General features: G+C 44.4%; 1 protein-coding gene across 1 annotated transcript in view; it reads right to left on the reverse strand.

Annotated features, from left to right (window-relative positions):
- HIF1A (hypoxia inducible factor 1 subunit alpha) overlaps positions 1-16308 on the reverse strand; it is a 35440-nt gene extending 19132 nt beyond the window's left edge. The window contains exons 1-2 of the mRNA XM_030948741.1: positions 16063-16308; positions 611-801 (exon numbers count right to left, since the gene is read on the reverse strand). Coding sequence (XP_030804601.1) covers positions 611-801; positions 16063-16097 — 226 coding nt within the window. The 5' untranslated portion in view covers positions 16098-16308. The remainder of the gene's footprint in view (positions 1-610; positions 802-16062) is intronic.
- Positions 16309-16670: the final 362 nt, after the last annotated feature.

Below are 16670 nucleotides of genomic sequence, written 5' to 3' on the forward strand. Positions count from 1 at the left end.
GAGAGTTTTTCAAGTCTGGCTACTGAAGTTACTCCTCCACACAGTAGAGGCAGACATGCATGAGCACAAATAACCAGTCTTCTGCCCATGGCAGGCTATCAGCTACTGGCTACAACCTGACTCAGATATTCCTGCAGTTGGAGCTGCAGACATAACACATCCTCAGCTGACTTCACTCCAGAGGAGCACATCACATAAACACAATTTACAAAACTATTCCTTGCAGTTTATTTTAAGGGGACACAACTATAGCTAGCTCAGTCAACCTTGAACCAAGTACCTACAGTCAAGAAAGCACAGCTGGAACAAACAAGTTTAGAAGAAAAATGAAGGAATCTAACTTTGGGAGAAGGGTCAGATAAGACTGAAAAGGGCACTACAGCTGTGATGAGACAACCAGGATCACCAGAATAGAAAGGGAAAAAATGAAATCCATTGAACAGTGGATTTTTCCTGTATCATTGCTAACAGCTGATTTCTCCTGTAAGGCCTCCCACCTTCCCAGAACAAGAACACATCTAATAAAACATTCATTTATTTTACTGCTGACAGGCCTTACAAACAGACTCCTCCTCAATAACCCTCCCAGAGGGTGCCATGTGTCCCTTACCAGCATCCAGCAGCTTCCTCATGCGCAGGTAGCTGATGGTGAGCCTCATGATGGAGGCCTTGTCCAGGTGTGCACTGACAGTGTGGGGCAGGGGCAGCTGGTGGGCCAGCTCATAGAACACCTCCGACTCCTTGCTCCTCCTGCACCGCGCTGCATCCCGCGACTTCTCTTTCCTCCGTTCTGAGCTAATCCTAGAGAAACAAAGTTTTGGGTTGATACAGGGAAGTGAGCTCTCTAGGATGTGTGTCTTTGAAACTAAGTTGCCCAGCAGTCAACTGGAAGTTAATGATGTTGAGATTCAGTTTAAAAGTGCAAGTGTAATTCATTGTATCAACTTCTGCCCCCTCCCAGAACTAAATCCAAACCCATAGTCTTCCAACGAGATCAGTCTTCAAAGAGACACTTCCATACTCAGAACTTGTGGATCTGCAAAAGCCCTTTTTTGTTAGCACACATCTTGTGAGAGGCATCACAAATTACAGAGCAAAACAATTCACGAGGTAATGATCCCTGGGACATAATGAACCAGATTCAAAGAATCAGAGAATGGTTTGGCTTGGAAGTGACCTTCAAGATCAACCAGTTTCAACCCTCCTGCTGTGAGCAAGGACAGTTTCCACCATCCCAGGTTGCTCAGAGCCCCATCCAACCTGCCTGGAACACTGGAATGGGGCAGCCACAGCTGCTCTGGGCAAGCTGTGCCAGGGCCTCCCCACCCTCAGAGTAAAGAGCTTCTTCCCAATATCTCATCTGTATCTCCCCTCTTCAGTGTTAGCAAATACATACCCAAAAACCACATTTTCAGTCCTTTACCTGTTGTGCTACCCACAGTGGCCAAAACCTTGCTTAGTTTGTGCAGAAACACAGGTGTGACCATACTGTGCTGGATGTTGGATGTGTTAGAGAGTCTCTTCTCCCAGCCCAGCAACCGAAGGAGTCAGGATTCTTCTGTTCTGGTTTTCAAGGTTGTTTATTTTCTGGTATCTATAACATTCTTTCTCTGACCTGCTGAGGTCTGCTCAGCAGGTCAGTCTGTGGCACACTGCCCACCTTCAGGGTGGTGTTGTCTTTTTATACAAAAAACTACATGTGCTTTATTTACAATTATTTTCCAATACCTATCACCTATGTTAGACAGTCTACTTTAAACCAATCCAAAAGTGCCACCATCACCCAGAAGATGGAGGCTAGGAAGAAGGAGAAAGAAGGACAAGGCACATCCAGATTCCTCCATCTTGGGACCCCAAGCCCCCATTCTAAAAACCCCAAAATTCTACTTTCCACCCTGTGACAAACTAACTATCATTCTACTTAAACTTTCATGGCTTGTAAATCCTCATAATAAGGTTGGTAATTTTTTCCATGGGTCAAAATCAAAGGCACAGGGGTCTTGGGCTCTGTGCCAAGGTCTCTGAGCCCCCTGGAAGGGGTTCAAGCCACCCAGGGCAGCCAGAGAGATGTCCTGGGTTCCAACAAGAACCCTTCCTGCTTATCTCATACCAGAGTGCTGCCTCTTCAGCCTCCAAATCCTGACCCTTCAAGCCCATTCAACAAATTACAGAGTAGGTAGCTTCCAGCTCAGTGCTCCAGCATGATGGATCATGTACACTCTCCAAGTTCTTCCTTTTTTACCACCCTTACAAACAGGTCAGACAAGCAAGGGGACTCATTTACCATGAGATATGCTGCTTTTCAAGCAATCCAGAAAGTCCCTTCCCCAAAACTGTTCAATGATGATTCTATGATTCACTCTTTCTCCAAAAAAGCCCCTTCCAGAGTCTCCCCTGGACTGCAAAACAATACCTCATTCTCCTTCCACTGCCTCTGTAGACCTGTCTCATCCAGAACACGAGGTAAAGAGCAGCTCACCAAGGGAAAGCACTGAAACAGTTAAGACTGTGAGTAACAGGGAGAATTCCCCCTTTTCCCAACAACCACACCAGGTCACTTCTGCCTCATGCATTTGGTCAGATGAGTTTTGAACTAAACATTTTCACATAGGAGCTCCAAATTTTTCACACATGCAAAGAACTCAGCACTGCTGTGATCCCTGAGGAAATAAATGTGCTTTTATTTTTAAATTAACAATACAAAACCACACACTATTATTGTATTAAAGTTTTCTTTTTATGCAATTAAATCTTCTGAAGGCACCCTGTCTTCATTTTGTATTCACCTGAGATATAAAAGGCAGCTGCAGTTTGGGAATTACTTTTTTTAAGATTTCACAAGACTTAAAAGCCATCTTCTACCACTGCTAAATTCACATTGCTAAGTCTGTGGATCTGTGCAAAAGTCCTTTTTAGTTAGCACACATCTTGTGAGAGGTACCACAAATTACAGAGCAAAACAATTCACAAGGTAATGAACCCAGGGACATAATGAACCAGATTCAAAGAATCAGAGAATGGTTTGGCTTGGAAGTGACCTTCAAGATCAACCAGTTTCAACCCTCCTACTGTGAGCAGGGACAGTTTCCACCATCCCAGGTTGCTCAGAGCCCCATCCAACCTGCCTGGAACACTGGAATGGGGCAGCCACAGCTGCTCTGGGCAAGCTGTGCCAGGGCCTCACCACCCTCAGAGTAAAGAGCTTCTTCCCAATATCTCATCTGTATCTCCCCTCTTCAGTGTTACCAAATACATACCCAAAACCCATATTTTCAGTCCTTTACCTGCTGTGCTACCCACAGTGGCCAAAACCTTTCTTAGTTTGTGCAGAAACACAGGTGTGACAATACTGTGCTGGATGTTGGAAGGACAAATGCCTTGACACATGGAAGAAGTTTAATAATCCATGAAAAAGAATAAGCTATCAGAATCTCTTTTACAATTACCTTCCTTTCTACCAACTTGGTAAAACTGTATGCTATCCCCACCATCCTCTGCTCCTACTCCTGCCGCTGCCAGCAGAGAAAAACTATTTCTGTGGAATGAGAAACATTAATGGATTGACATAATAGTAATAAAGACCTTTGGAAAACTAACTTATGGGAATTATAGTTGTAAAAATCTCTGGACATACAATAGTCCCACTGATTCCTGTGAATACAAACCCATGTCCCTCAGAAGGACAGCCTAAAATATCTGACAATATTTCCCCACATTGCAGATTTCTTCACATTGAATTTCCCTGTGACAACAGATGTTCCTGTTGTAGAGATGGATATCTTGGTCTCAGAAGCTTGAGGCTCCTGACATACAGGTATATCTGGAAATAGCCATTACGAAAAGTCTGACCTTTAACAATACTGCAAAAATATTTTAGCTATTTAACCTGACTGATTAAATATTTATTACTGAAGACAGGCCTCAAGTACCTTTTCTCTTGGTGGAAAACTAACGGTGGAGGGGAAAAAACCATCTGGATTCTTTGTCCTCTTTCTTGGACCACAGAGTTCACTGTAACTCTATTTTGTCAAAGGTATTTCAAGGTAACTGTCGTGGTTTAACCCCAGCCCACAACTAAGCACCACAAAACTGTTTGCTCACTACCTGTCCCACCCTCGTGGGATGGGGAGGAAAACTGCAATGAAGGTAAAACCCATGGGTCAACTTCAAAACAATTTAAAAACTGAAACAAAATAATTGCAATGACAAGGGAGACAACATAAAGAAAGAAACAAGACTCAAGAGAGACAAGTGATGCTTGATGTAATTGCTCACCCACCCTCTGATGATGTCCAGCCTGTCGCAGAGCAGGGACCAGCACCTCCCAGCCAACTCCCCCAGTTTATTCCGTGCTCTGGAATGTCTCTTTGGTCAGTCCAGGTCAGCTGTCCTGGCTGTGTCCCCTCCTGCCTTCCTGTGCATCTCCTCACTGGCACAGCAAGGGAAACTGAGAGTCCTTAACTCAGGGGAAGCACTGTGCAACAACAACTAAAACCTCAGCGTGCTGTCAGCATTATTCTCCAAAACAGCCCTGCACCAACTACTAGGAAGAAAATTAACTCCATCCCAGCTGAAACTGCAACAGCAGCACAAGAAATTCTGTTGCCTTAGACAGATTCACTTTGATACTTTTGATTTTTGTTAGCTTCTCATTCAAGACCCCTTCCCAGGCAAAATGTTCATCCTACAATAAAAACTCAAGAGAGAATTACTGGAAGTAAATGGCTGAATCCACCCAGATTCCTGCAGTTTTGTCACTGCTTCCTTTTCAACTGTAGACACTTTTAACTTAAAACTCCCCTGCTTTGGCAATCAAGCTGAGCACTTCATGTCCACAGGTTTGTCAGGCTTGTGTGAATCACACAGGGCACTCAAGAGATGAAAACAGACAATAACCTCACAAGTTGGGATTTCAGCCCTTGTATTCTCTTTCTGACAGCCTAATGTTCTTGAAAATATTTGGGGTAGTTCCCAGATTTTTGCCAGGTTTTAGCACTCTTGGCAGCAGCCTTCAGCAGGAACAGTCAAAACTTCTCCCAGCCATTGAATTATTAATTACCAACTGAAATGCTCCTCAAATCCAGCCCATAGTGCTTTCTGTTAAAAATTAATCCCAGAGTAAGACCATCAAGTGCTGCCAGCTGGGGCTGATGGGCCAAACCCAAGGAAAAGGGGATGTTGGAACCAACCAGTGCTGCCTGAGTGGCAGCATCTCCTCTCCCTTTTACTACATGTTTCCTTTCTAGAAAGGCTGCTACTATAGATAGATGTTTAAACTGTACAGCACAACAGTTGGCTATTTTTAGCTGCTATTTAAGCCTAAGCTGTAACCAATCTGAGTAAAACCCAGCCATTTAAATAGGAAGATTAACTACCAGCTTCAAAGAGCGTTTCTTTAATGGATCAAATTAATAGGGAAAAGGTCTTTCACAAATGAGGTTTAATTACCAAGTGAAGTCACTGTTGCCTCAACATTGAAGTGCCACCAAAAAAAAAATTCTTTCCTATTGCAACTACTCTAAGCTTTGTTACAATTGCATAAAGTAAATTAAAAAACACACATTGGCATGTATAGCTGCTCACAATTTTCTATGTAGTCAATTAAATTACACTGAATTCCTGTAAAGAAAACCTATTTCCAAAGTGAGCATTCTCCTCACCAGAGAGGAAGGAAAGGGAGCACAGGGAAGGAGGTTTTAAACAGTGAGATGTGAAGTGCCACAAAATCAGTTTAAACAAATCATATCACTTCTCTTATCTGTTCTATTGGAGCTGCCCCTGTGTAAAGCCCATGATCTTCTCAACAGAAAGAACATTCTGCAGAAAAGCAGCCAGAAAAAGCTCCATTTAAAACAAACCCCAAACTTCAGAGCTGTATTGCAGCCTTCTGCTCTCAGTCTGGCAGGAAACAAAAACACCTCAAGAGCCTGAAGAAAACCTCAGCTGCTGAGTGGATTATACATACAATGAAAATATCAGAAATGCCGGTGCTGGACAGGAAATTGCATGCATTTGCAGGTCTGATTTTTCCTGCACAATTTCAGTGCCAGACACTCATTTCCATTTTGTATTTCTAGCAGAGAATACAGAAGCAGAGAATCCTAAGCACGTTATCCATGAGAGCTCACTGAAAGCACTTTCACTGACCCCTTTAAACCCAATAGCACTTCTTATATATTATAAGAGATGTTTACATGCAATAGCTGAATAAAATCTAAGCTCCAGAAGATATCTGAGTTACAGACCCAGAGCAAAAGGCTATTTCACCACCAGGACTCACTGCAGATGAACCAAGAGCTCAGCTGAAGGATATAACCCAGACTCCCACTCCCTGCCTCAGATCATAGAATAGAAACAAAGATGTACAGCAACATTTGCCCAAGAGCCTGGAGAGCAAAGCACACCAGCAGCAGCCCCGTGCCCACCAGTTACAATGTTAATATTGACCTCTCTACTTGAGTGTGCAGCTGCGGTCCTCATGGTCACACAAACCATGTGGGCCACAGCATCTCCCAAATAACACATCGTTCCCCATACCATCCCAAAAACCCCTCCAGAGCAGATTCCTACATGTGAGCCCCCAATCCTCTAAATGCAGCCCAAATTTTTCATCTCCCTGCGTGAAAAACTAATCAATCACCACATATAAGTTGGACTGTTCCTCCTTGCTCCTTATTTACCAATGGCAAATGGACAAAAACAAAACAAAACAAAAAACCCCCACAAAGAAAAAAACCCCTGGAAAATACCACCAGTAACTGGTAAATTTTGGTTGAAAATACTTAAATATGGTCAATGGATAGAAGTTAAAATGTGTAGCAGTCAATTTTGTCTCCTTCTAGCTTTTAAAATCACCACTCAGCATTAAGAAAATGTTTATACTGTGTACATATTATTTGATTAAAAAAAAAAAAGAGGTTCCCTTTATGTCATTTTGCTATGGTTACAGATTTTCTCCCATTCAAACTTACTATTTCTCTAATCAGGTACATTTTATCTATAGGTGCTTTCAGTTTCCATGAAAAACAACTTGTGCATGATTAATTAACCCAGGCTCATCTTTCTCCATACAGGTTGCGAGAACATTCTAAAATATAAACATCTTCTGATAGCAATTCACATTTTTCTCTTTAGATTTGCTTTCTTCAAGTGGCTTTGTATTTATCACATTATTTGTTTCTAAAGTTTCATAGACATATACATTGTAGGAAACAAGAAATCCTAATTAGTAATGTGCCTCAAATCTGGTAACATCTTCTTGAGCTTTAAGTAGTTTTCAGTTCTGCCATTAATTGCCATCATTTGCCAGTAAAAGATTAAGATAATATTTCCATGTTAGCAACAATCTCCTCTCAGACTATAAAATTACTCTAGGAAACACCTGGCTTAGAAATGGAGTCACAAAAACTATATCCACTATAACATGCCAGCATTTTTTTTTCATTACACCAAAAAAGATGTAAATATTACAACACAGTAATATACTAAAAGTATATGGCATCAGGATGGTGTTGGAACTTTAGAAAGTAGACCTGCAAGTGGTCTCACATTTAACTTTAAAGGCTGAAAGCATTCCTGAGGTTGGTATAAAACTTGGTCACTTTTTCAGGCCCAGCCTAAGCAAGGTATTTCTGGCAGCACAGCTGAACAGGACAGAGGGGCAGCTCCTGGTTTGCAGCCATACCCTGCAGAACACCCAGAATAACCAGTTGTGTCCATGTGGAGTGCACATGGCTCAGCCCTGGGCTTGTCCCACCAACCACTCTCACCTACAGCCAAGGAGTGTTAGGACAAAGTTTACTCTCCTGACTGTGCTGAATACGCAATTACTTGGGTTTTTTCACTGTTTGTAAGATCTGTGTTTTGTCCAGAGCTGCTAGCCATGAGACTTGCTAAATTATTCCTCCATGGAAAGGAGGTCCAGGCAAGCCCAGCCTGGCTTAGTAAAACTGCTCTATCAACAACTTCATATAAAAAACTGGTTTATAATGGAAGAGAGCACCACTCAAATCCAGTTATTTAGGTACAGGGGACCTCAGGAGCTGATCAACGAGGAGGGACAAAGCTGCAGTGTCAGCACCATCTATCAAGTCTTGAGACAGACCCACACCAACATGGCCCCGAGAGCCCCATTCCCTCTCCCTCCCAGCCCTGCAGTGACACACTTGTCTGTCCTGACCAGCAGCCCAGACTGTTCATCCTTTAGCAAGCAAACTTTTTCCAAATTGCTTGGGAGGGGTGCTCCTTCCTCCTATTGCAGCTCTACAGAATTACTGCAGACTCTCAGCTGCCAGTTCTGTATGGGTTGGGGTTACAGCTTTGACCCACCTTGCTCTGACATGATTTCCTGTTAAAGTATTATTGCTTTATGGCCAATTTTATTTACTAGTTCTTCTTATGTTCTAGTCTGTGTAGAGTTCTTGTGAAGAAAAAAAAAAAATCCACACCCAAACCTCGTGTGTAATCAGAAGCATGTGATTATACAGAAGAAAGTCTTGCCCTTCATGAATTAATGAACATCACAGCCCACTAATCCAGCTCAGGAAAAGAACTCAGAAATTCTTTACATACAGTATGAATGATTCAAAAGAGATTTAACTGCAGAAACTAATGTAATATCCAAGCAGAAACAACACCACTGTAAACTATTAAAAGTCATTCCTTTGTATATTTCTTTCTAACACAGCAATTCAAACCATTTTCTTTACATGAGGATAGTTACAGGCATTTCCCACAGCCTGACTACCACCAAAACAAACCCCTAACTGATCAAACTCTAACAAATCAGGAGAGCAAGCAGGCAGATCAGCCTGGATTAGCTATAGCAGCACAAATGCTCTAAAAGCCACCAGTGTTTGCAAAATGAGAGTGGGAGAGGCAGTGAGAGGAGACTCGCTCAGCTCACCTAGAGAAGCCGTACCCCACAAAGTCCAGATAAACACCCATCCTACAGATAAACCCCAGCACACAGGAGCCAGCAGCAGAGCCTTAATGGCCTGAACCCACCACAGCACCATGCTGACAGGATGATCCATCATCTGGATTTGGCCTGGAATTGACCTGAAACCCCAACTACCTCCCCACATAGAAATGTGAGTAAGAAGGGAAAAGCTTCGATATTGTCATTTCTAATTTAGATCATGGTGAAGTGATTCTATCATGTCTTACTATACAATGTAACCCACCCACAGTTTACCTTGGCATTGTAATATACTGTTTTAAAATAACCACATGGCATACAGTGGTGGCATGTAAGAAATTTTTTTTTTCAGCTACGTAATTTGGCTTTTTCTTGAATATTTTTTCCTTAATTAGTTGTGCTTTACCCTTCAGGATTAAAGGTACATGGTAGTAAAATTGTGTTTATTATTACAGAAAAATCAGAGCTATTCAAAAGAGATATCTGAACACAGGCTTGACAGAACTAGACATTAAGTGCTCTCCTCCCTTCAGCCCTTCTGCTTTTGCTTCTACCAAGCTCACAAAAAATGATGCAAAACATATCCCCAAGATATCATTCAGGCTCTCAGTTAACAATGTTTTAGCTAAGAACTGGTCTACCTTCTGACAGATGCAGACTCTTGATAAAGTAACTAATTTTAGTCTAAATCATGGCATTAAAATGTGTCTTCTGTTTTGTTCACTGCATTTGGTTTTAAAGACTGGAGGCTGGACATTTTCCCTCATTTCTTCCATCCAAATTTCATCCCTTCACCTCAAGTTCCTCAACTGCTTTCAGTTAACAGGGTATTTTGTAATCAAAGGTTTTTAAGAACAGGGTAAAAAAAAAAAAAAGAACAGAAGTAAGAGATATCAAGTTTTATTATTCTGTATGAATAAAGAAGAGACCCACTAAGCAGTCAAGAGAAACATTTACAACAATAGCTAGGACAAAAAGCCTGCAGCAATGTCAGTTCAGCATCCAACATATTCAATAGGGCGCAAGGAAAAAGTCCTTTCTGAAGGACTGAGCACCAAAATTTCCATCCCCAGCTAAACCATTCCTTTCTTTAGTTTTGCTAGTGGAGGCTGCAGCCTTTATATTTGATGTGGATTACTTTAAATCTTCCAAGGGAGGAGAGCAGGGAGCAAACATGAGGAGGTAAGCCTTTAGTAACTCCCTTTCTATCATAACAGTCCATTTACTATTCTCATTCGTGAGCAAAAACAGGAGGCTTGGCCTCAAATCCTTTTGCTTCTTGAAATGCATAAATTTCCATAAAGTGACATCAGTCTAGTTTTGGTTTAGGATTGACAATGAAAGAACTCATTGTGGTAAATAAAACAGGTCATCTTTTCCAGGTATTATTTCCAGGATTATTACAAATCAAGTCAAAATGTTTATTAAATTAGTTGCTTGGTAAAACCTTCCACTGTTGTAATTATAATCAGTGCTGCTAATTCAGTATCCTCAATTCTTCACTTGAAGTTCAGGCTCTATTTTACTGCAGTGAGTTAAAAGATTTGTTGTAACATTTCTCAAAATGTTCAAGGAGCATTCATTCACACCAAATTAAACAGAAGCTGCACAGTATCTCTGCTAACACACACACACAGTTGTGCTTTGGTGTCTTCAAGGAACAACCAGTGGACCATCTTGAAGCACCAGTTCTTCTTCAGCACCAGCAAAGCCATTTTGAATTTCTTGGTACTAAAATATCTCAAGCTTTTAAAGGGCTACATTTCTCTCCAAGTCCCAGCGTTATCAGACTTCAACAGGAAGAAAGGACAGATTATGCACATGATGGAACTGCTCTTTATCAATGCACCTTCCGAGTTCTCAAACCCAACCCCCAGGCTGGTATGAACAGGCATAGCTTCACCCCAGGCTGTGACTCCACATCAAAGAACCCTGAAGTGTTCATCACCTACATAAACTGCATTCAAAAATACATATGCTGGCATGCATTCACTTCATTCCATGCTCCTAATGATTTCAGAATGTAACTTTTGTAGAGATTTTTATTCCAAGCTAAATAGCAGAGATCTCAGTAGAGAAAAACCTCAACAGGCTTCATGTCCAGTGATAATTTGGAAACCTGTATCTTCCTTGAATTTTCAGTCATTAAAGTGCAAATGTTCATCCTCTCTCTCATGTAGTCCCCAGCATCACAAAACCTCCCTGTGTCTCCCATTTCACAGCAGCCTTCAGTGGAAAACTCAGATTCTCCTGCATTCTCTTCCATCCCCTCTAACACAAAGGAAATTTCCCAGGAGAGGCTCAAAATGCTCAGACTTTCTCGAATTCAAAAGGGAAAGGGCTGTTATAACATGAAAAGATGATTAAGGTCCAAGTTCTTTCCATGCATTACCTAGGTGGCTTTTCTGAGGCATGTAAACACCTGCCCATATAACTGTGTGTGTGAAGATAAAAGGTGCAATAATCTGGAGCATTCCTTCCTTTTGGACACCAGCTTGCTAGGCACAGGTATGGGTTACTGTGCCTTCTTGTAAAGCTCTTGCAAGATTTGTTTTTGTTTTGAATCTGCTTGTTTTTTAAAGAAGACATCTTGTAATTGAATTGGTATTTGCATCTCCTTGAAAGTGCCATCAGGAAAAGCTTGATGCTCTTGTACACCACCACTAAACCATGTGGGACTTCCCTCCTGGGTTTACTTAGCCATGTACACTCAAAAACCAGGTAAAAATTATTTTGTTGGCATGTCCTAACACCAAAGCTCTTCAGGAATAAATTAATACTGCCAAATTCTCTTTGGTAGTACAAAAAAAAAAGGGTTTTTAAAAATCAGCAGCTTCTGTCATTCAATGTCTCCTTTAATATCAAAAATCTCATGCGAGCCTACTTGAAATCCAGCATATTACTACTGAGCAACATGAACACATCCAAGAATTCAATCCACTGTGTTACACAGGCTCAGCTAGAGTCCTCCAGGCTTCCAGGCTGGAAGCACACCAACAGGAACATGCACAATCTTAGGAGTTTTGGGTTTACACTGCAACGCTGCTGACATTTGACAGTGTTATTAATATTTATTGACTAATTTTTTTTATTCCACTTCACCATCAGCAATCAGAGTCTTGGAACCAGACACATAAACTCGAGGCATTATAGTTCAAGGACATGGAGGAATAAAGTCTATGGCTGCTTGCACAATGTGCAGGGGAGGAAGCAAGCACCTGCAGGTCAATTCATGCATCGCACACATGACAGCAGCGTGGTCTCCTCTGGCCTCTCCTCTGGTGGCAGCATGAGGACAGCATGGCACTGCTCCTCAGTTCCTCAAGGCTCACAAAGGGCATGCCACCTTAGCCTAACTTAGGTAAACCCTTGATGGGCACTTCTGATAAGAGAGAAACCAACGAGCAGATGGGGACGGCAATTAAATGAGAGAATAAAATCGATTATCCACTTCACACCTCCACCTTTAAACCAACAGTTCACTTAAGTGCCACACTTAGGATGCTGATAAGAGCGTGCAGCTACGTTTGTTCCCCACCACACCTTCCAAAAATGGTCCAGCATGTGCCTCCAGGAAAGGAAAAGCTTTTCAAAAGAAGGCTGAATTGCTAGAAAAGCCTGAAAGGGCTTCAAAGAAAAACCTCTTACTATCACATCACCCTGTTACAGACCCCCTGACAACCTGGACCGTCTGACCACAGCTGCACCAGCCCTCTTAGCTAAGCATGGACCGGTTGTTGGTATTTCAGGCACCCCAACCAAGAGACCCAGACTGCAGACACTGTGTTTTAAAGGGCATAGCAAGCATGACTGTAAACAAAAACCAGAAAACCCTCCTGCTGCTTCCATCAGCTCACTGGCAAATTATCAGACGTTCACTGATAAATGGAACCAAAGCACCAGCAGAGCAAAATTATAGAAAATTTCGGCAGCAGGCAAATCCTCCACAGCTATTCTTCCCTGATTTTCAGTGCCTTGATGCTGATGAGGACGGGCAGTAGCACTATGCTGTCCCCTTCATCTTTAGTGGGCACTGGAAAACCATTTCTGATCTTTTTTATTAAAGGAATTCACAAAACTTCTCATGTTTGAGGCAATGCAAAGAACAGACAACACAGGTAAGCTCTATGGCAAGGCAAACAATCCAGAAAAATCCAGAAAGCAGAAAAACCACTGTTCTGTGAGCCAGAAACCACTCAGCCTTCCCCATACCTGTGGGCTACAGGAGATTTACTGAAAGATTCCTCCTCCTCTTACAGCCCAGATTATACAAAAGGGTTTTGTATTCACTTTCGACTCCAGCAACGGTGGCTCAGAGTCCCCAGCGCTGAGAGAAATTAACAGACAAAAGTGGTGGCACACACAATCCTAAAGACATCACACAGGTTTAAGAGAAAACAGGGGCAGCCACTGCCCCTCAGATCCATCAGCACAGGGCACAGCCTCTTCAAACAGATTCTGGAGCTGGACTTCGGTGGCAAAAATCCAGCAGAAAACCCCTGATCTTCCAAATCATCCCCTTTAGACACTAAAAAATAAGTTTCAAGGCCCAACTCGGAGAAACTGAAAAGCTGAAGTTCTTCTGCAAGGCACTCATATTAATTTTATTATTAAATTTCACTGGCTTATACCCAGAATGAATACTCCAAAAATAATTTATTTTTATTTCGCACCTATGGCATTAAAAGTATGTATTTTATGCTATAAAGACTTACAGCACACTAGAAAAATGAATCTGGGTTACCTACCAGCTGCAAGCCACTACAAAAGTAAGGACTAACCCATAACCCTAAATGGCTCTTTTACTTAAAAAGGCACCAAAATTCCTCTGCTAATAGTGAAGCTCACAGCACAGACCCGAGGAAAAGCTTTTCATTGCATCAGCCATCTGCACACTGGAGTTTGTTAAAAGAATATTGAGAAAAATCTCATACTTCTCACCAAAAGCCTTAAATTTGGCTCAAATGAGAGTCGATGAGCACACAAAGCTCCCATCAACTCTGTTTCACCCACTCCATGCACTGAAATGCTGTCCTTGCAGCACCTGGGGGAAAACCCAGGAGAACATCAAAGTGATACAACTACTGAAGAATGGCTAAAACCCAAATAATTCAGTATCTAATCACGGTGCTGATACTTGATTTCTTGGGGAATCTTGACCCCTCTGCATATATGAGAAGCTTGGAACCACATCAAAAAATGGACTCAAAAGGCCAGTAGAAAAATCCACACCTCCAGATACTGCTATGACCAAATTTCACTTTAAAGACTAAGACATAAACTTGGGCAAATTCCATATTTTCTGAATCTCACAGCATATAATTAAGTCAACAACAAGCTTTACATTAACTATCAAGAGATAAACACTATCCACATACAAGCAGAGGGAGAGGCAAGGAATAAAAGAATCTTAACCCATGCCAAAATTGAGGTGTACTGTATATACAATTAGCCAAAGTTTTATCATCAAAGATGATAAAGAACAGGACGCAAAGGACTTCTCCCTTCAAGGTATTCTGAATATGGACACTATTTAACCTAAACCCTTCAAAAACAACCCAGCTTTTAGAGAAATGTTTGATATTTCCATGAAGTTCTCTGCTGAGCTCATATTCTTCCTTTTTTTGCTTAGCCATCTTCACTCAACTGTACATCCACAGCCCCCAGGATGAATGTACCACAGACACAGCTTTATGTTTTCCATTAAAACCTTACAACAGGAGTAAGGGGAATATTCCTTTATAAGAAACATTCCCGACTTTGAACTTTGTCTGCAGGAAACAAAAAACAACAAATTCTCTTTCTTAAGCCCTGCCTTTAGGAAGGAAGGATAAGCTTTGCATACTCATTCTGAAGAAAGCAGATTACATCCAGGATAAGGGAATTTCAAAAAAAAAAAAAAAAAAAGTCCTCCAGTGGGGCAGAACGGTAAGTAAAAAATAACAAATGCTCAAGGGCAAAAGAAAAAATAAAAAAGACAAAAAAAAAAAAAAAGAAACAACAACAAGGAAACAACTAAACAACTCAAGTCTCAAAGCCCCTTCCTAGACCTGCCACTAAATTAGGGCATCAGAGCAAAGCGCAGATTAATCATTTTGGTTGCAACATTTTCTCACAGGCTTCCCAAGAGCCATCCGGCAGGAGTAGGGAAACTGGAGGCTGAGTGCCACCCTGTCGGGATTTCACTGGACCCAGAGGCGCTTCTCCCCCATCCCAGCCCGGCAGCGGCTCCCAGGGCGCTCCAAGGAAGCCGGTGCTGTCCGGGCGCTGCCGGTGCCGGTGCTCCCCGCTCAGCACAAAGCTCACCATCCATTTTACAAGCCGGCCAGGGCTCCTTCCCGACACAACTTACACGCTGTAACACTTACAGCGCTTAACCCGCTCAGATGACCCTCGGATACAAGGGCAGGCAAAACCCATCTCGAAGAATTAAAAGCCGAGAAAAGGTATCGATAGCCATATAAACAAACCTTCTACAGATGGCGAAGACGGCAATTAATCCCCCCACAAAGCCCCACCGCCAGGACCGGCTCACCCGAGCCCCCCGGCTCCTTAAACTTCACCGCCTAACAAAGGCTTTTAAGGCTTTTATTCCACCCCCCCTCCTCTTTCCTCTAATTTGCGCTTACAATCCTCGGTGAATTATTCATACTCCTCAACTCGCATTGTCCATCCGCCCCCCCCCCCCCCCCCTTACACCTCCCCAACGCGACTTTTGGGGATTTTTTTTTTTAAGCTTAGTATCTCCAGAGTGAGAACTGGCCCTTTTCCGCACAAAGCTGGGGCACGGCGGGCTCGGAGCGCGCCGGGCACGGGGCACGATCAATCCCTGCCCGCTCATTTCCCGGAGCGGAGCAGCCCCCGGCTCGCTCCCCGGCACCGCGGCCGACACCGGGCGCTTCACCCCCGGCCCCGCCGCCGGCCCCGAGCCCTGGCCCGCTCCCCCCGCCGACAAAATGGCGACGTGGACGAGAAGGAGAAGGAGGAATGGAAGAGCGGGGCGCTCCGCGGGCCGGGGGAGCGCGGGGAGGGCAGCGGGGAAGAGGCCGAGGAGGGGGCGGCGGTAACAAAGCAGGGGGCGGCGGGGGCCGGCAGCAGAGAGCGGGGGGGGAGGCGGGGGGCGGGCGGCGCGGCATCGGTACCTCTTCTTGTCGGTGACGCCGCCGGGGCTGTCCATGGCGGCGGGATAGCTTCTCCTCCCGCCGGCTCCCTGGATGCGAGGCGGCCGCGGCTCCGATGGGCCGCCAAGGGGCGCGAGGAGATGGCGGCACTGGCCGGGTCTGGGACCGCGCGGGCTCAGAGCATCGGGGCACAGGCTGCGGGAGGTGCGGGCGCGGCGCGGGGCCCGCGCTGCGCCAGTGAGGAGCGGCGGCGCGGCCCGGCCCCTGCGCGCGGGGTCAGCTGAGCGCTCAGCTGGGCGGGGGCCGGCGCCTCACGTGCGGCGCTGCGTGCAGGGCGGGCCCGGGCACGGCCGGCCCCACAGCACCGGCCCCGCAACACTGGCCCCACAGCGTCCGCCGCACAGCGCCCGCCGGCGGGGCTCGGCCCGGCCCGGCCCGGCCCAGCCTAGCCTGGTTCGGCTCGGCCCGGCTCGGCCCGGCTGGACCTACAACGGCCCTACAGCGCCGGCCCCACAGCGCCCGCCGGCGGGCGCTCGTCCCAGCCCGGTTCGGCCCGGCCAGCCCCACAGCGCCCGCCGGGGGAGCCCGGCCCGGCCCGGCCCGGCCCGGCCCGCTCCGCGCACCGCCCG

The sequence above is a fragment of the Camarhynchus parvulus genome, chromosome 5 (assembly GCF_901933205.1).
Source record: "Camarhynchus parvulus chromosome 5, STF_HiC, whole genome shotgun sequence".
Taxonomy (NCBI): Eukaryota; Metazoa; Chordata; class Aves; order Passeriformes; family Thraupidae; genus Camarhynchus; species Camarhynchus parvulus.